At 38.4% G+C, this 20647-nt stretch overlaps 1 protein-coding gene across 1 annotated transcript in view; it reads right to left on the bottom strand.

The window, feature by feature from the left end:
- Positions 1 to 20647, bottom strand: part of dpy (dumpy) — a 562668-nt gene that overhangs the window by 130235 nt on the left and 411786 nt on the right. Inside the window, 2 exon segments of the mRNA XM_068226068.1 lie at positions 16185 to 16190; positions 19507 to 19827. Of these exon segments, the coding sequence (XP_068082169.1) occupies positions 16185 to 16190; positions 19507 to 19827 (327 nt within the window).

Genomic DNA, 20647 nt, shown 5'->3' with positions numbered 1-20647 from the left:
GGGTGTTTCTGCATACAGCAAGTGGTTCTCCTAAAAATCCATGTTAATGAAGTCTCTTTGTGGGAGAACATTCAATGTAAGCAGTTTGGCAACAGTGCTAGAAGTGTCATGTGCCAGTTCGGATCTCTGCTGTTCCTAGCGGTGAGGATGTGGTTGGACGGGTTCCATCCCCCTCCATGAAACCGGACCAGAATTATGAGTTGCCTGTCTCACCTTCATCTTGAATGACAGCTGTCCAATGGCGAATAATCATACATACAGTACTAGTCGTACGCAAGTTACGTAGTAGTAGTAGTAGTATTAGTAGTAGTAGTAGCAGCAGCAGCAGCAGCAGCAGCAGCAGCAGCAGCAGCAGCAGCAGCAGCAGTAGTATTGAATGATGCCAATGTATGAAAACCACGAGTACCTTGATGTGCCACTAGCGTATGGTGAGGCACAACAGAATACGCGTCGCGCTACACGAATCTATTGGGTAAGATTTCCCAATAGATGGGTGTTGAATGCAGCAACGATATTTGCTTTGGATGACCTCCGAGAACATATTTTTCAAGCAGCAGAGGATATTCGGAAAAACCCTGGTGTCTTGGCTTGTATGTGTTACAACTGGATTTGGAGAAGTGAAGCCAAGTAGAAGTCCAGGGTGGTCACTTTGAACAATTGCTACGAGTTTCACTTTGGTATGTCAGATGTTACGCCATATCACTACATTTCTGCAGCATATTGACTTAGCAGTACAGTAGTGACTTAATGTACTATTTTGAGTCTCGATAGTTCAATATTCCCAGAAATCCGAGCAGAAAAATTGAAGTACGGGTAACAAAAGTTATAAATCGACAGTTTCAGTGCGCAAGTGCCTTGTACATGGCGAAAGCTGAACACAACACATGCTTGTTGAAATGCTAGACATTGACCTTGAATGCAGTTCGGCAGTTCAATCAATCCTATCCTGCAAGTGGTTTTGGTTCATTGTGTGTGTTCGAGTAGTTTATGTTTTTTTTTTTTCACTATGAGTCAAAACAGAAGACGCTCTACGTTATTAAGGGCCAATTACCTTAAAACAGCAATCATCATCATCATCATCATCATCATCATCATCATCATCATCATCATCATCATCATCATCATCATCATCGTCGTCACATTTTTAAAACCTCAAGGAAATTTGTGTTTTTGTATTCATCACTACTAAAATAGGCACTACAACATTTAACTTATGTAGGTAGTAGGTTTTTTTAACTTTACAAAAGACAATTTAAAATTTTTTTTAGTGTGAGGCAATCTGTATGTTTTTATTTTCTAAGCTACTGTGCTTTAATGTTTAACATAAGTAAATTTTTCATGTACACAAGGCTTTTTCGTGTAATTTTCTAAGTCCACATTTTTCTAGTCTTGATACCAGCCACCTCAAATTACTGAGCCCCCATTTTATGTTACCTGTAGTTCATTCTTTTCTACAACAGAGTGTTACTATTATGACTGTAATTCTTATGGCCATGACACTCGCATATCTGTGCCACTAACATGAGCTTTGTTCAGCTATATCATACCATACTTGACTGTGGGGCTACTGTTACCAAATTCTATTATTTCTATGTCTTCTCCTCTGGAACCTTATGTCTTATGGCAGGTGTATTCTACTGGCATTGTCTTAACATGTGGTAATGTAATCTGCTGCTCTTTGTTATTGGCACCATCACACTAAAATGTAGGATCTAGTTGTGGTGGAATCCTCTTAGATATGTTCGAGATCTGTGAATCGATTATAATTTGATAACTCATCTGGCACTCATGAATGCGGCTGTCAGCCAGGCATCAGGTAGATAGTTGCATGTCTGTCACGTACAACCTTGTTTATGCTTCTCAGATTTGTTGATGTGTATGTTTGATGTTTATACACAAAACCTGTTTGTCACTCTTCGTCCTCTCGTGCTAACCACAATATGAGGTTACTGCTGACTCATCCCCAGGAGCCTTACCTGGTTCTGGTTTTACGCACAGTACTCTGTAGTTAACTACTGCGACTGATGTTGCCACGTGTGACGTACATTTAATCTTCTTTTCTTCTAAACCACACATAATTTATTATACTGCTTTTATGTTTTTCAGCTCTTAATGACCTGGGGCATCATGTGTTCGTGGCTGCCTAGTTATACTCCACCCATCCTGTATATTTACTTAAACTGCATCCAAAGGTATATGCATAGCAATATTTTTCAAGTCTTCTGGCCCATTCTAGTGAACTACTTCAGCAGGATATGTCACGCATGATCAAGATGAAATTAAAATGAGCCTGAATTTGTGTACACTTCTTTTTACCTGAAATATTCTGCTGAGAGGTTGAATGTTAATATCTGTCTATGTTCACATCAACTAAGCAGATTTCCCCAGTCACTAAAAAATATAAACGTTTGAGTATTTAGCTTTCACGAGTGAACTATACCGAGCAGAGTGGCCATGCATGTTAATGCACACAGCTATGGAGACAAGCTCTGCATTTGGGAGGTGAGTTGGTTTGAGTCCCACTGCTGGTTATCCTGAGAATGGTTTTTTGTGGTGTCCCATTTTCACTTAAAGGCAGGTGCTGGAACAATTCCTATTCATAAGCCACAGCTGATTTCTTCCATCTCCTTACCCAATTTCATTCAACATTTTCATTAACTCCTCAATTGAGGTTGGCATTAGGAAGGGCATCCGACCATAAAAACATGCCACAAAGTACCATCACACCTCATACCCAACCCTGTATCAGAAAACATGACTAAGGGGTAGACATACATACGAGTGCATTGTACTTCAAATAGACTTTCAGCTGAAAAGCTCGTAGTGGGTGACTAGAGCACTCTACATTCGTGCCAGCTGTAGTGCCAGAACCGTAGCTTAGATCCCAGCCAACAGAAATACCATGGCTACCACAGCTCAATGGTAGAGCATTGTATGCAAATTCCAAAGGTTGTGGGTTTAGTTCCCACTGGTGTCCGGTTGGCCATTTTTGTTCCGTACTTATCTCTTTAACGTGTACTGTAAGTACTCTGGGGCATAACTAAACTGAACAATTTTCATTGTTATCTCATACTGAAGAAGTTGTTCTACACCAGATTTCACCCATAGTTAAGCGATCTGATTTCAATATCTTCTCCATTATTTCACTGAACTTATTTGGATGTCCAAATATTGGCTCTGACTAATTGCTGCATAGAATGCAGATAAGTCTGACTGTAAGCATTGCAGTAATATACAGGTTCTTGACACGGCCATATCATTTGTTATACAGAACATAATTTGTATACAAGAAATTGAATATAATTAATCACTTTACTCAGCTATGTTTTACTTGTGTGTTCATAAGAAGGTGAACTGATCTTATCCATTAGTATCCAGATGAGAGATGCTTACTGAAAATGACTTGAGGATTGATTCTGGAGTAAAATATTCAACATATTCTCTACATATGAATAACTTCATATCTGGCATATCCAAATACTCTTCTTATCATAGCTATGTATAAGTGTTCAAAATACGTATCACTTTACATTAAAAGAGAGAATAGAACTTGACATTGAAAATATTCTGAACATGTAACTTTTGGAGCTATAATCAGTGAATAATAAGTAACTGAAAAACATTCATTATAAAATATAAAATAGTAAATTACAATTAGTAATATGTTAACTATCACAATCTCTATTGGCTGACAGTGAAAATTTAAGACAGAAGAATGCTCAAGAAGTTCTTACGTATGGGTAGACATCTAACAAATGGGTCCCCCGAGAACTTGGCTGGACAGCTGCAGATAGGATTGTGGTTCACCACTTCACACCGAGCTCCAATACCGCATGTGCCAGGACATGGATTTCTACACTTCTGGTTACTACATGCCTCGTTCTGAGCACACTCGGAGCTCACCACACATTCTGGTCGACAAGCCGGAGGACTTCCCAAGAATCCCGGTACACAGGAACATACAGCTTGACTATTTATCTCACGACACTGACTGTTTGGTCCACATGGAGAAGGATTGCATGGTTGCGTAATTGGTGGAGCTGAGGAGAGGACATAAATATAATAGAATAACAACTAACAAGCAGAGGCATAACATAAATATTTGACTCAAATATTGTACATTGTATTGCAGTTTGCGTACATACCTGGTTCAGGTCTACAGTGTATGAAAGCATTCCCAGTCATGCCTTCAGGACAACTACATATGGGAATATGATTCATAACATCACAGCGAGCACCTTGACCACATGTATTCGGACAAGGATCAATACATTTGTTTCTAATACAAGCTTTGGTCCTGTCGCAATCTGTACTTAGTACACATTCTGGACGACAGCCAGAGTATGGATCTCCTTGATATTCTGGTAGACAAGTGCAGATGCCATCTCTGCATTGTGCATTTGGTCCACATGGTGATGGATTGCATGGATCTGACTCTACTGGATCAGCAGCTGCAATAATTCATGATCCAAATAAAATCATCATTCACTATTATCCTTATGAGTGACTATTTAAAGTGATATACTTTCTTACCTGCTGGTGGTTTGGGATAACAGTTTGAAAATGGATCTCCAGTATACCCATCAGGACAGGTACATACTGGAGTATGGTTGATTACATTACACTGTGCACCTGCACCACATGAACCAGGACATGGGTCTCGACACTTCTCCCTTATGCATGCCTTGTTGCTAGGACAATCTGAGTTAATACTGCATTCTGGTCGACAGTTTGGTGGAACACCCAAATAGCCCATCAAACAAGAACATGATGGAGTACCTCCAATGTCTCGACATTCAGCATTTGTTCCACATGGAGATGGCAGACATGGGTTGACAGGTATGGAAGGTGTGGGCGTAGGAGGTGCTAAAGGAGGAAGATAAAAAACAAAAATATAGTTTGATCTAGAAGGGCTGTATACACATATGCAACAAAATATATTTTTAATCATACAATGAGCTGAAAATATTCATAATTAAGTATACTACTGCTTACGTGGAACTGAGTAACATCTGGAGAATGGGTCTCCAGTAAATCCTCCTTTACAGCTGCAGATGGGACTATGATTGATTACTTGACAGAGTGCATTTACACCACATGGTCCCGGGCAGGGATCTGTACATTTCTGACTTATACATGCCCTATTTTGTGAACACTCTGCACTTACAACACATTCTGGACGACATCCAGGAGGGCTGCCTATATAGGAAGGTTGACAAGAGCATACTGCTTGTCCATTCACCTCTTGGCATTTACTATTGGGCCCACAGGGAGATGGATTGCATGGATCCTTATACTCAACAGCTATGGAGAGAACACAAATACATTTTGATTATAATTTGTTAGAGAGAGAGAGAGCGAGTAACAAACTTGATTAATTTAAAAGATGCTGAGTTAAAAATACACTATTCTGGGAACAATGTCTCATTTCTATCCTTAACATCTAATTTGAAAATGGTGAAAACATAACAGTCACTATCTTGCATATAGATTTATTCACTAGACAAACACAATGGCAATAAAAATTGCCTTCTCGAAGAAACATTTTCTTCATATTTCTTGGTAAACTGCACACATTCCAAATAATAAACCTTTTATATAGTGCCCAAAAAAAGTTTTACATATTATGATTTCACACAGTATACATCATGTTACTTCAAACATGTAGGCCAATGTCTCAAACATATAGTATTGCTAAATCCAGAGCGGGTTCGATATTTGTCCGATAGGAGGCATTTGACATGTTGGTCATTTTAGCAAAACTTGTAAGGTTAGTGATGTACAGACATCACGTGCAGGGTTGAGGTAAACATGGGAAGAGTACCCATTTCTGTTACTGACTGCATTAGAATTAAGTGGATGCTGATGCTCATGCTGGAGTGAGTCCAAATGATGTCTACAGAGTTTGAAAAGAAAGTTCAGGGAGACACAAATGGTTGCGGATTGACAATGGACGGGATGTCCATGCAAAACAATTTGCAGGGAGGATCGTATGTGTTGCTTTCAGCACATCGTATGTCCACTGCTACTGCCACCTGGTTCTACCAGGATCTTCAGAAGGCCACCGGAATGAATGTGTCAGATTAGACAGTTTCAAGTCAGCTGCATGATGGAGAACTGATATCAATGAGACCTATGCCAAAAGCTCCTCTTAAACCATACCATAGGGCACCTTATGTGAGGTGGGCAATAACTAGCCCATTGCATTAGGAACAGTGGAAGAGTATGCTCTTTTAATGAAGAGGTTACCACAAGCTTGCACCCATAGAACAAGAGCTTTAGAGTGTAGAGACGTTACGGTGAAAGATGGAACAAGCCCTTCATCCTAGAGCACCATTAGCAGCAAGGGTTCTGTCATGTTTTGGAGTGGGATCATGTTTGGTTGACATATGCCTCTAAATCCTATCCAGAGAAACATGACTGGTCTGGTATACAGAGACAACATCCTCCAACCTGTAGCTACAGGAGTTGTTGCCACTATGGGCGAGGGCTTTACACTAGTGGACGATAATGCTCGTGCCCGCTGAAACAGAGTGGTCAGTCAGTTCCTTGAGACTCATGCCATACATGGACATGAACTGTGCTGAAGAAGTACGGCATGAACTGAAGAGAGCAATTGTCCACTGTCCTAATCCTCCTACTCACAAGTGTTTGAAACTGCTATCTACGCGTGAGATAATCTACCCCAAAACATGTTGCATTCTTTGGTATTGATTATGTCACATCATGTTAAAGCATATCTCAGAGCCCTAGGTGGCTATATACAGTACTGATCAGTCACACAAAGAACAATAATTTTGTGTTCATACTTTCACATTTCCAACTTTGTACTTTTGTTGTTTCTGTTCCTTTGGCATAGCTGACTGCAAGTTAAGTTTCTTTGTATATACCTTTTGTGAAGTATAATGTATATATGTTTGGTAATGATCTTTAATTACTGGTAATTACTGTTGCTCTGCCAATTCAAACATTCTGCTCTTGACATACAGTCAAGTAAGCTAGCTGATTTGTATAATTCGATATTTGTAGTTCAAGTCTCTGACATAATTAAGTCACTGTTTCAGGTGCCTTTCCTTGTACTTTTGATATTTCAGGAATTAAGGGCAGTTTTAATTTCTGTTAGCGCATAGGTAGAAAAAGAGTAATAACCTAAGTATCAGGTATTTCGTATTAACTTCAGTTGTGTTTTTTCAGTTTACTGGTTGTAATTATGATATGCCTCAATGCAGATTAGATTTGTAATCTAATTATTGTATTAGATAGTACCTTGCTTCCTATATCGCTATTCCAGTATAACTTAACAGCATTATTCATTTCCATTAGAACATAAATAATGTTATTTTTGCATCCCATTGATGGTTTTTGGAGACACCATGGTGCCGGAAATTTGTCCCACAGGAGTTCTGTTACATGCCAGTAAATCTACAGACACAAGGCTGACATATCTGAGCACCTACAAATACCACCCGCTGAGCCAGGATCGAACCTGCCAAGTTGGGGTCAGAAGGCCAGCACCTCAACCATCTGAGCCACTCAGCCCAGCTCCATTACAGCATAGTAGGTTAAAATACATATTTAGTTTTGTTGTGTAATCCCTTCAATATTTCACCATTTAATGGCAGTTTTAATTTCTACCTGTATGCAGTAATAACAACATTTCAATATTCAATAATTAATGGCACTTTTCATTCCTGTTAACATGCAGTCCGATAAAATAATACTCCTAAGTAGTGTTGTAATTAGTTAGTATATTGCTTAGTTTACTGTAGTGTGATCCTTGTGTAATATCCTAGACAATATTCCTTTCCTTAGATTTTTTAAATTGACAAAATGTTATTTTATTTTAACTGATTTTACAGAGTTCCACAAAGAATGGCTAAGGAATGCATGTATAGGGACTGTGGGTGTGAGCAGGCATTAAGGAGTATGAGGGAGGAGTCGGAGATTTTGAGGGAAATAATTAGGATTCTCATGGAGGACAGGGAGAAAGGTCTCCCTCAAACAATGAACAGGATATGGTAGGTGTACAAGAGGGGTGGGAAGAAAAGGGAGACGTTATAGAAGACAGGTGGGCTAATGTTTCAAGGGGAAGGAAATTCAGGGCAAAGGGATCTTCTCAGAGGCGGAATTCGGGACAGATATTGGTCAGAAACCGGTATGAATCACTGCAGGCAGAACAGCAGAGGGAAGATGAAGAACAGGGAACTGTTGCAGAGGAGGGGAGAAGTAGTAAGAAAGGAAAAGATAAGAAAGGGAAGTAGAGGATAGGAAAAAAGAGGGTAAATAGGGCCATGGGAGGGAGAAATGGGTCGAGGAAGTAGGTTCTGCAGTCGTCAGGAGAGATAGGGGAGACCAGAAGGGGAAGAGATCAAATGAGGTGAGTGGGGTTGACACTCTGGTCATTGGGGTCTCCATTGTTAGGCATGTGGGGAAAGTCTGTGGAGGAAAAGGAACCAGGGTAGGAATTAGTTTAGTTGCGGAGAGTAGAAGAGGAAGAGGAGGGTGAGGAGGTGGTAGTTTTCACATTGGTACCTACAATGATAGGCCAGCTGGTATACGTACCAACATAGTTGGGGATGTGTGGGATCTGCTTAATGCAGCACAGGAGCAGGTTAAGGGAAATGAGTTTGTTATCAGTGAAATACTGAGTAGGAGGGATATTAACTGGAAGGTGATTGGCAATTTAAATGAAAATATGGAGTGGGTATGTGGGAAACTGGGAGTGAGATTTGTAGATCCAAACAGGTGGGTAGGAAATAGGGATTTGCACTCAGCCTTCTCTTGAACTGCAGTGGTATATATACGTCATTTAGAAGGGTTATAGGTAGGTACATTCGGAGAAATGGGGTGGGCTAGGGAGTGGTGATAAGAGTACAAGGAGAACCGAGCGAGTTGGCCATGCGGTTAGAAGCACGCAGCTGTAAACTTGCATTCGGGAGATAGTGGGTTTGAACCCCACTGTTGGCAGCCCTGAAGATGGTTTTCCATGGTTTCCATTTTTGCTCCAGGCAAATGCTGGGGTTGTACCTTAATTAAGGCCATGGCCGCTTCCTTCCTACTCCTAGCTCTTTCTTACTGCATCGTCGCGTAAGACCTATCTGTGTCGGTGTGATGTAAAACCAATTGTAAAAAAAAAAGAAGTGATTTATCAGATATTGTGATAGGAGTTGTATCATGGCTGAGAAGTGGTATTATGGATGCAGGAATGTTTTCACAGAATCTGGAGTGTTTATCGTAGACATAGGATAGGAACAGTAGGAGGGTGGGGGAGGAGTCATACTGGTGAAAGAAGAATTTGTAAGGTAAAAAAAAGTTAAAGATGAGAAATATTAAATTCTACATGTAAGACTCGTCTTACAATTGGCTTTACGTTTCACCGATACAGATAGGTCTTATGGCGACCATGGGACAGAAAAGGCTAGAAGTGAGAAGGAAGCGGTCGTGGCCTTATTTAAGGTACAGCCCCAGCATTTGCCTGAGTAAAAATGGGAAAACACGGAAAACCATCTTCAGGGCTGCCAACAGTGGGGCTCGAATGCACCATCTTCCGAATCCTGGATACTGGCCACACTTAAGAGACTGGTTCACTGAAAGGGGATAGCAGGTTTTGCGGACTTCCCAAGGGATAGATAAATTTAGATGTAGTTGGTATAAGTGAAGGATGTTGGCAGGAAGAGCAGGATTTTTGGTCAGGCAACTACAGAATTACCAACACAAAATCAAATAGGAGAAATGCAGGAATTTGTTTAATAATGAATAAGAAAACAGGGCAGCGGGAAAGTTACTACAACCAGCATAGTGAAAGGATTATTGTTGTCAAGATAGACACCAAATCAATGCCCACCACAATAGTACAGGTCCATATGCTTACTAGCTCAACAGATGATGAAGAAACTGAAAGAATATATAAAGAGATAGAAGATTTAATACAATATGTAAAAGGTGATGCAAAAGATGATGTGAATCTAATTGTGATGGTAGACTGGAATGCAGTGGTAGGGCAAGAAAGAGAAGGTAATACAATAGGAAAATTTGGATTGAGACAAGAGGGTGTTGGTTGGTTGAATTCTACACTAATCATTATTTAGTCCTGGTGATAAAAAAATGAAGTGGATAGAAAGTGCAAGACAACTAAGGAAGAATGGCTGAAGGAGAAGTGCAAGGATGTTGAAGGTTGTATGGTGTTAGGAAAGGTGGATGCTGCATACAGGAAAATCAAGGAAACCTTTGGAGAAAGGAAATCTAGCTGTACAAATATTATGAAGTCAGATGGAAAATCACATCTAGGGAAAGAAGACAAGGCCGAAAGATGGCAGGAACATATCCAACAGATGTAGCAAGATAAAGACATAGATGACAATATTCTGGAACAAGAAGAGGCTGCTGATGTTGGTGAAATGGGAGACCCAATATTGAGGTCAGAATTTGACAGAGCTTTGAGAGACCTAAATAGGAACAAGGCACCTGGAATTGATGACATTCCATCTGAGTTACTAACTGCCTTAGGAGAAATCAGCATGGTGAGGTTACTCCATTTAGTGTGTAAGATGTTTAAGACAGGAGAAGTGCCATCTGATTTTCGGCAGAATGTTGTTATACCTATTCCCAAGAAAGCTGGTGCTAACAAGTGTGAAAACTACTACACCATTAGTTTAGTATCTCAAGCCTACAAAATTTTAACATGTATTATTTACAGAAGAATAGAAAGACAAGTTGAAACTGAGTTGGGAGAAGATCAGTTTGCCTTCAGAAGAAATGGAGCAATCCTGACTTTATGTCTGATCTTAGAGGATCAAATTAAGAAGGACAAGCCCATGTACATGGCATTCGTAGATCTAGAAAAGGCATTCGATAATGCTGATTGGACCAAGCTATTTGAGATTCTGAAGGTGATTGGGATCAAATACCAAGAACGAAGAATTATTTACAATCTTTATAAAAATCAGCCTGCAGTGATAAGAATCAAGGGATTTGAAAAACAAGCAGCAATCCAGAAAGGAGTGAGGTAAGGATGCAGTTCGTCCCTGCTCCTTTTCAATGTTTATATAGAAGAGCCAGTAAAGGAAATCAAAGAGAAATTTGGGAAGGGAATCACAATACAAGGAGAGGAAATGAAAACACTAAGATTTGCTGATGATATTGATATTTTATCTGAGACTGCAGAAGAACTGGATAAATTGCTGAATGGTACAGACAGAGCCTTGGGTAAGGAGTACAGATTGAAAATAAGTAAGTCCAAAACAAAAGTAATGGAGTGCAGTCGAACAAAGTCAGGTGATGCTGGGAATATTAGATTAGGAAATTAAGCCTTATAGGAAGTAGATGAATATTGTTGCTTGGGTAGTAAAATAAATAACGATGGCAGAAGTAAGCAAATTTTGTCACAATTACAAGCGTGAGCCTTTCCGTTCTCTTCTGCTCTTAATTGTGAAGTGCTTTCTTTTTTTTTTTTTTTTTTTTTTTTGCAAGCTGCTTTACGTCACACCAATACAGATGGGTATTATGGCAATGATGGGACATGAAAGGGCTAGGAGTGAGAAGGAAGTGGGCGTGGGCTTAATTGAAGTACAGCCCCAGCATTTGCCTGGTGTGAAAATGGGAAACCACAGAAAACCATCTTCAGGGCTGCCGGCAGTGAATATATTGTTAAGAGTTGTTCCATAATGGTTTAAAGGAAAAACTTGTGTGGTTTAATGAGATTTTTATCAACCACAGAAGAAAATAGTATGAAAATTTAAAATTTAAATAAAAAATTTATACTTTTCTATACTGAAACAGGAATGCTTAAGGCAAATTAATATTTCAAACTTAAAATTTCATATATTAATAGCATGTAATTATACATTTGCTTAAGCATTCTGTATTTCATATGAAAGATAATAAATTATTCAACAACTATTTTTTCAGTGTGAAGATTAGTATTACAGAATGCTGAATTTAAAGTGTAATTTCAAGGATGCATTAAAGGAAGAATTTCCTTTCCTTAAGGAAGATCAAGACAAGATATTGTGTACTTTATCCAAAGGTCGAGCATGGTGGCCAATCAGACATATCCCAACATGTGCAAAAGAAGATGCATAAAGTAATGGAGGCTGTTAGAAGTTCAAACTGTAAATTAAACTTCTTCAGGATGACTTAAGGGAAACAGGATGAAGAAGGGGAATGACTTGGTACTTCATTCCAAGCAAAGGCCTGTCTGTCGGTTAGGTCATCAGCCCAGAGGCTGGTTGGATCCTCAAATAGCACCACCAAAGGCTATGCAGTTAAAGGGAAACCACAAAAACCAATGGCAGTACCAAAATGAGGCGTACTAGGCAAGACGAGGAGCGAGGTAGTTTGCCATTGCTTTCCTCACTGGGCCAAACAGTGCTATTGCAGCACGACTAACCCTATGACCAACACCTTTCATGATGCTCAGACACAATGGTTATACTCTGAATGTCATTACTCAGCACCACCCACACCCCAGCAGCTTCCATATTGTCACAGACATGGATGACACTGGGACTTCGGTGGAAGCTACAATTTGCTCTGGCCTGTGCCAAGAGATGGATACAAAAGTACTGTATCCATCAAGAAATGACAGCAGGCAGACCAAATCAAATTGCTCAAGTTTCGAAACCTTTCTGGAAAAACAGCAGAGACACTAACAAACCACATTCTTTGCACCTTGGAAAAATGCAAGTTAACTAACAAAGTTACTGCTTTCTGTGGTAATAACAGCAACACCAACTTCAGTGGGGTTAGAAGAAAAGGCACCAACAATGTGCTTTTCAAGTTAAGACAGGAGATAAATGAGAACATTTTTGGAAAAGATTGTGCAGACCACATTGTATGCAATACTATGCAGACAAGTGCATACATTTTACTTCAATCAATTAATCACTACTGATCTGCATTTAGGGCAGTTGCCCACATGGCAGATTCCCTATCTGCTGTTTTCCTCACCTTTTCTTAAATGATTGCAAAGAAACTGGAAATTTAATGAACATCTCCCTTGGTAAGTTATTCCAATCCCTAACTCCCCTTCCTATAAATTTCCCCGATTTGTCCTCTTGAATTCGAACTTTATCTTCATATTGTGATCTTTCTTACTTTTAAAGACACCACTGAAACTTATTTGTCTACTGACGTCATTCCATGCCATCTCTCCACTAACAGCTCGGAACACACCCCTTATAACAAAACATCACTCTCATTTTAGTTCCGTAATGAAAACAGCGATCTCACTTAGTTTACAAAAGGTGTATATATTGTATTGAATAGGTGGGGTAAAAAATATACTCCTTTTGTAAAGTAAGTGAGACATACCACTTAGTCGAGCAGCTCATCTCCTTTCTCCCAAGTCCTCCCAGCCCAAACTTTGCAACATTTTTGTAACACTACTCTTTTGTCCGAAATCACCCCGAACAAATCGAGCTGCTTTTCTTTGGATTTTTTCCAGTTCTTGAATCAAGTAATCCTGGTAAGGGTCCCATACACTGGAACCATACTCTAGTTGGGGTCTTGCCAGAGATTTATATGCCCTCTCCTCTACAGACTAACTACAAACCCTAAATACCCTCATAACCATGTGCCGAGATCTGTACCCTTTATTTACAATCATATTTATGTGATTACCCCAATGAAGATCTTTCCTTATATTAATACTTACAATGATCCCCAAAAGGAACTTTCACCCCATCAACGCAGTAATTAAAACTGAGAGGACTTTTCCTATGTGTGAAATGCACAACCTGACTTTTAACCCTGTTTATCATCATACCATTGCCTACTGTCCATTTCACAATGTTATCTAGGTCATTTTGCAGTTGCTCATAATCTTGTAACTTATTTATTACTGTGTACAGAATAACATCATCTGCAAAAAGCCTTATCTCTGATTCTACTTCTTTCCACATATCATTGATATATATAAGAAAACATAAAGGTCCAATAATACTGCTTTGAGGAATTTCCCTCTTAATTATTACAGGGACAGATAAAGCTTCACCTACGCTAATTCTCTGAGTTCTATTTTCTAGAAACATAGCCACCGATTCAGTCACTCTTTTGTCAAGTCCAACTGCACTCATTTTTGCCAGTAGTTTTCCATGATCTACCTTATCAAATGCCTCAGATAGGTCAATCGTGATACAGTCCGTTTGACCTGAATCCAAGATATCTGCTATATCTTGCTGGAATCGGACAAATTCATTTTCAGTGGAATAACCCTTCCTAAACCCAAACTACCTTCTATCAAACCAGTTATTAATTTTGCAAACATGTCTAATATAATCAGAAAGAATGCTTTCCCAAAGCTTACATGCAATGCATGTCAAACTGACTGGCCTGTAATATTCAGCTTTATGTTTATCACCCTTTCCTTTATACACAGGGGCTACTAAAGCAACTCTCCATTCATTTGGTATAGCTCCTTCATGCAAGCAATAATCAAATAAGTACTTCATATATGGTACTATTTCCCAACCCATTGTCTTTAGTACATCCTCTGAAACCTTATCAATACCAGCTGCTTTTCTAGTTTTGAACTTTTGTATCTTACTGTAAATGTCATTGTTGTCATAGGTAAATTTTAATACTTCTTTAGTATTAGTCACTTTCTCTATCTGGACTTTATCCTTGTAACCAACAATCTTTACATACTGCTGACTGAATACTTCTGCCTTTTGAAGATCCTCACATACACACTCCCCTTGTTCGTTAATGATTCCTGGAATCTCCTTCTTGGAACCTGTTTCTGCCTTTAAAGTACTTATACATACTCTTCCACTTTTAAATTTGTATGACCGCCAATTATGCTTGCCATCATGTTATCCTTAGCTGACTTCTTTGTTAGATTCAATTTCCTAGTAAGTTCCTTCAATTTCTCCTTACTTCTGCAGCCATTTCTAACTATTTCTTTCCAGTCTGTACCTCCTTCTTAGTCTCTTTACTTCTCTGTTATAATATAGTGGATCTTTACCATTCCTTACCATCTTTAAAGATACAAACCTATTTTCACATTCCTCAACAATCGCTTTAAACCCATCCCAGAGTCTCTTTACATTTTTATTTGCCGTTTGCACTGATCATAGTTCATTTTTTAAAAACCCCTCATGCCTGTTTTATCAGCCATATGGTTCTGTCTAATAGTCCTAATTTTAATACCTTCCTTTCTTTCACATTTATTTTTAACTATGACAAAAAGAGCTTTTTGATCGCTAATGGCATCTATTACTCCAGTTTCTCTATAGAGCTCATCTTCTTTTAACTGGCACCACATCCAGAATATTCTTCCCTATAGTTGGTTCCATCACTTTTTTTATCAGATGCCCTTCCTATATTAACTTATAAGCCATTTGTTGGTCATGATTCCTGTCGTTCGCATTACCTTCCCAATTGACATTTGGTAAATTGAGATCACCCGCTACAATTATGTTCCTTTCCTTATCGTTTCCCACATAAGTGATTATCTTATCAAATAATTATGAATCAGCATCAGGGGTACCCTTTCCCCGTCTGTACACTCCAAAGACATCAAGTTACCTATTATATTTAGAGATGAACCTTACGCCTAAAATTTCACGTTTGTCATTTTTAATTTTTTCGTAGCTTATAAATTCTTCTTTCACCAGAATGAATACTCCCCCTCCTACCATTCCTATCCTATCTCTAAGGACGTAGAAATTTTTTTAAATAAGATGTCCCAACATTTTCATATTTATGCCGTTCAAGGGCTGAATTGAAGATCTTCTGCGAGTTTGTTGATGCTGAGTACAAGCAGATATTGTGTGGTGTAAAAACAAGAAGACTTTCTTTACAACCAGTGATTAACACACTTACTGATATGTTTGATGGTTTAAGTCTTATTTTCTTTCATAAGCAAATTGTCCTAGAGTGCTAAAATATATTTTTCATTAATCCACAATCCCTCCTATGGCTTCATTTTGTCCATTCACAACTCAAGGTGAGTGTAAAAACAGTAAAGAAAATAGAGAAAAACAATATATGTGGCAGTGAAATTGCTGAAGAATTACGTGCTTTGAAAAATAAGCTTGTGTGCAGACAAAACCAGTTTCTTTCAAGATTTCATAATGATCTCTTTTCTAAAACAAGTAAAAGATGATGGTCTGATCAACAATCATGAATTTACAGAGTCTGTAAACAGTGTTTATAACACTTTCCATCAATACATGGAGAACTGGGCACTGCCTTTTGATAAATTCAAAGAACTTCAGCAGGTTCAGCTGAACAGTCCTCTATTGTGGAACCAGGATCAGCAGTGTATGCAGTGGATTGTAGAAATCGAGTGGTTCAGAAAAAGTAACTGATGGAGATAAGCTATTTGATGAAGCTGGACATGTACAAAATATTTTTCTTAACCAAATATTGAAACCTGGAAGATTAATGGTACAGCAATTGAAGATATGTGGGTTGAGACTTTTAGTGTTATGGACAGTGAAAGCATTGAATATAAATGTACTGTGTGTCTCCTGACCTTTTCTTTGACAATTCCAGGAACTAATCTAGCCTTAGAGAGTATTTTCAATTATCAATTATATGCAGTCAGATGAAAAGAACAGGCTCAATGTCAAAACTGTTAAGGCTATGATCGTGACCAAGATATCTCTGAGATGTATTTTCCATGAGTGTCTATTGTGTTTTATTAGAACACCCAAACCTTTTGAAAGAAATTCAAAACTCTTTAACGTATCAAAGAAAGACTGTCCCAGATACTGGATGTAAATAGAATATCTTAGGCAAGGATTCAATTTAGTAGTGATATTTGAAATATATGCTATATATATAAGTTATATTATTTTTAGAATAAGTCTGAGAGTGACTATAGTGATGTGATCTAAGAACTGCAATATACCAAGTCATATTTTAATGTATGAAATCTTTATTATGAAATTATATATCATAAATATTATATGACTGCCTAATAACAGGACCTGTCTTTTTTTTTTTTAATAGACAATCAATGCAACGTTCCTGAGTGTCTCTTTTTTCGTTTTCAAAATCTGGTCACACTAGGTTAACAAACATTTTTCCTGACTGAGCTTTAACCATTATTAGAATAATAAACCTCAAGCTGATTTAAGTCTTTATGTAATCTAAGACAATCATTACATGTATCAGTTCTTGTAAAGAATTATACATCATCTGCGAACATTCGAAATTTATAATTTCCAACACCAGCCTTAATATCATTAATATATAGCAGGAACATCAATGGAACAAGGTGAGCACCTTGTGGGACAACATTTGTGACATTATAAGGGCTAGAATAATGACCATAAACTCTTTGTGTATGAGATATGATTGAAACCAAGATAGAAGTTGTACATGAAGACATTATGCTGAAAGTTTATTTAGTAAAACGGACTGTATCAAAAGCTTTGGAAAAGTCTGTGTGTAAGCCGTCACCCTGTCTATGATTTTCCACAGCATCGACAACATACTGATTATACAGCATGAGGTTTGTACAGGTTGAGCATCCAGGAACTAATCTATGTTGCTCTTTTATCATGATTTTGCTTGAAAAAAAAGTGTTATTTTATCAGTCATATCTTCAAATAGTGTTGGTATTTGAGACATATTTGTGACAGGTCTGTATTGTTTTATGCCTGGTTTATCACCATTTTTAAACACTGGGATAACAAAATTACACTTCAATTTTTTGTAAAAATACTTTGGGCCAGGGACAAACTGAATAATTTTTTAAAATATTTCAGTTTAAATATAATCCATTCCTTGAGAAGATATGGAGTTATCAGATCAGGGCCATACAAATAATTTACTTTAAGAGAGCTTAATTTATAAAATTAGTCATATCTGTTGATGTTAATGTTTCTCAGATCAACTGAAAGAGGACAATCAAAAGAAGTTTTGTTATTTAAACCTGTACAAAATACAGATGAGAAGTGGAATGAAAAACGATTCACTACGTGTTCTCCAGTTTTAGCTCTCATGTCACTTAGCTGCATTAGAGAATGGATAGAATCCTGAGACTGCTTTGTTTTCAGATAGGACCAGAAAGATTGTCAATTGGAATAAAGATCAGATTCATACTCAAACATGGACTTCAATAGCATATTCAATTTGACATTCCTACCTTAGTTTAGAAAAATGTTTCATAATAATGAGAAGTAGCTTTGAAGAATCGCCTCCCATAAATCGAATATTCTAAATAGACTTTTTTTTAATGCTGTTTATTCGGGGCGTCAACCTAAGAAGATCTTTTGCCCCTACTTTGCACCATATGTTGTGAACCTGCGTGTATTCGGAAATGGCTGGAGTTTAAAGTGTTGAATGTGAGGAAAGGAACATTAAGGACGGCAAAAACACTCGGTCCCCAGGCCAGGGATATTAATCATTTACAATTAAAAACCCCTGACCCGGCCAGGAATCGAACCCGGGGCCGCCGGGTGACAGGCAAATGCCTCTTACATCGTGGGGCCAGACTTCTAAACAGACTTAAAACGTTCACTCCTGTCCATTTCCTAGCAAATTTCATGCATAATGTTTTCTGGTGTGGTTTGCCCTCCGTGAAGGGGCACACAATATATATCACACACATACACATGATGCTCTTTTTTTTTTTTTTAATGTAACAAATGGCAAAATGGTCTTACAACCAAAGGTACTCCTTCCACCCCATCAACATCCATGCATACCAACCACTGTTTATTTTCTGTGGGCCCTCCCCATCCAGTTACAATGGGCTTCAGGAGTACCTATGGCCCATATTCAAAGACATTACCGACCTAAGGTCATGCAAGTATACGAGTATATGTGCCTTGCAATACGTACCCATAGCTAGTAGGCAGTAATGAGCTTACTGTAGTAATCACAAAAATTTGAATATATATACTGTATTTCATTATGGCAAACTGCATCATATACGAGTGTTAAGTTATTAGCTCCAAATAAGAATTATTGGTAAACCTAAGATGCTAAACACATATTGAACTTTAAAGCTTGAAATTTTCTCACCAAACGCCTAAGGCACTGGCAAAATGTTATCTGCCCTAAGGCGGATATGGGAGTGAGCGTGTTAAGAGAGAGAAAGTAGGATTCCTTTTAAACTCTAATCTTGAATCTTGAATCAAAATTTGAACTCCAAACATAAGGACGACCTCACTCAGACTTCTTCTAAGTAGAATATTTTGAATAGAATTTGAATCTGGAGAGCAACTTATATTTTCATCACAACTATATGTAAAGCAAACACAAGAGAATTTCAAAGTACAGCAAAATTTTCATTGATATTCATATCTGCCTTAAAGATCAGGAGCTGGGCAACTAGCTGTATAATTAAAATATGAATATGGTCTAATTTTTCTAAGGGCCCTCGAGATATTATGAATGAATGAAAAAATGGTTTTAACAGCTGAATTAAATGAAGAACAAGAAATAAAGGAATACCGTAATCATCTATTAGTACATACCAATAACTTAGGCAGGAAATTGAGTGAATAACATTTCTGATTATTTCCACAATCAGTGAAATATGCTTACATTCTTGTATTTGCATGATACAATGTCTGAAAGGATCTCCAGTATAGCCAGCAAGACAAGTGCAGGAAGGAAGGTGATTCACCACTTGGCAAACAGCATTCTGACCACAAGTTCCCGGACAAGGATCTTCACACTTATTACGGATACAAGCTTTGTTAGAAGAACAATCTGTATTCAGGACACACTCTGGCCTGCAGCCTTCATAGGGATTGCCATAATAATCAGGAAGGCATGTGCAAGAACCAGCTCCGTTCTGTTCTCGGCACACAGCATTAGATCCACAAGGTGAAGGCACACAAGGCGTAGGTCTCTCTTCAGAAACTACAGCTGTGAACATATATCATATTCATTTCAGTCAAAAAATAATCATAAAAATAATAATAATATTGGTTGACAATTGCTTACTTCAGTTACAAAAGGGTCTTACATTGCTGAATGAAGCACTGTGTAAATGGATCTCCAGTGTATCCAACTGCACACACACATGTAGGGGTATGACTCACTACCCTACATTCAGCATTAGCTCCACAAGAACCAGGACAAGGGTCCCTGCATTTTTGCCTGATGCAAGCCAGGTGACTAGCACACTCACTGTTGCTCACACACTCCGGTCGACAGTTAGGAGGACTGCCTTGGTATTCAGGCAGGCAAGAGCATGATGGAGAGTCTCCTGATACCTTACACTGAGCATTGGGTCCACATGGTGATGGCTGACATGGGTTTACTGGAGCTGGTGGCTCATCAGCTAAATCAAACAAAATGAAGATTGTTGAGATATGTATTGAGATTACTAAGAGTGAAGGCAATAACTACATAACAAATATATAAAAAAATACTGAAAGAATGCTTACGTATTGGCTGACATCTTATGAAAGGGTCACCAGAAAATCGAGATGGGCAACTGCAAATAGGATTGTGATTAACAACTTGACACTGAGCTCCTATGCCACATGTACCAGGACATGGATTTCTACACTTCTGGTTGCTACATGCTTCATTCAGAGCACACTCAGAATTCACCATACATTCTGGTCTGCAAGCAGGAGGACTTCCTATGAAACCAGGTACACAGGAACAGACAGCTTGTCCATTTATCTCACGACACTGACTGTTTGGTCCACATGGTGAAGGATTACATGGC

This window comes from Anabrus simplex, chromosome 2, assembly GCF_040414725.1.
Source record: "Anabrus simplex isolate iqAnaSimp1 chromosome 2, ASM4041472v1, whole genome shotgun sequence".
NCBI lineage: Eukaryota > Metazoa > Arthropoda > Insecta > Orthoptera > Tettigoniidae > Anabrus > Anabrus simplex.
This window is presented reverse-complemented; position numbering and strand designations above follow the sequence as displayed.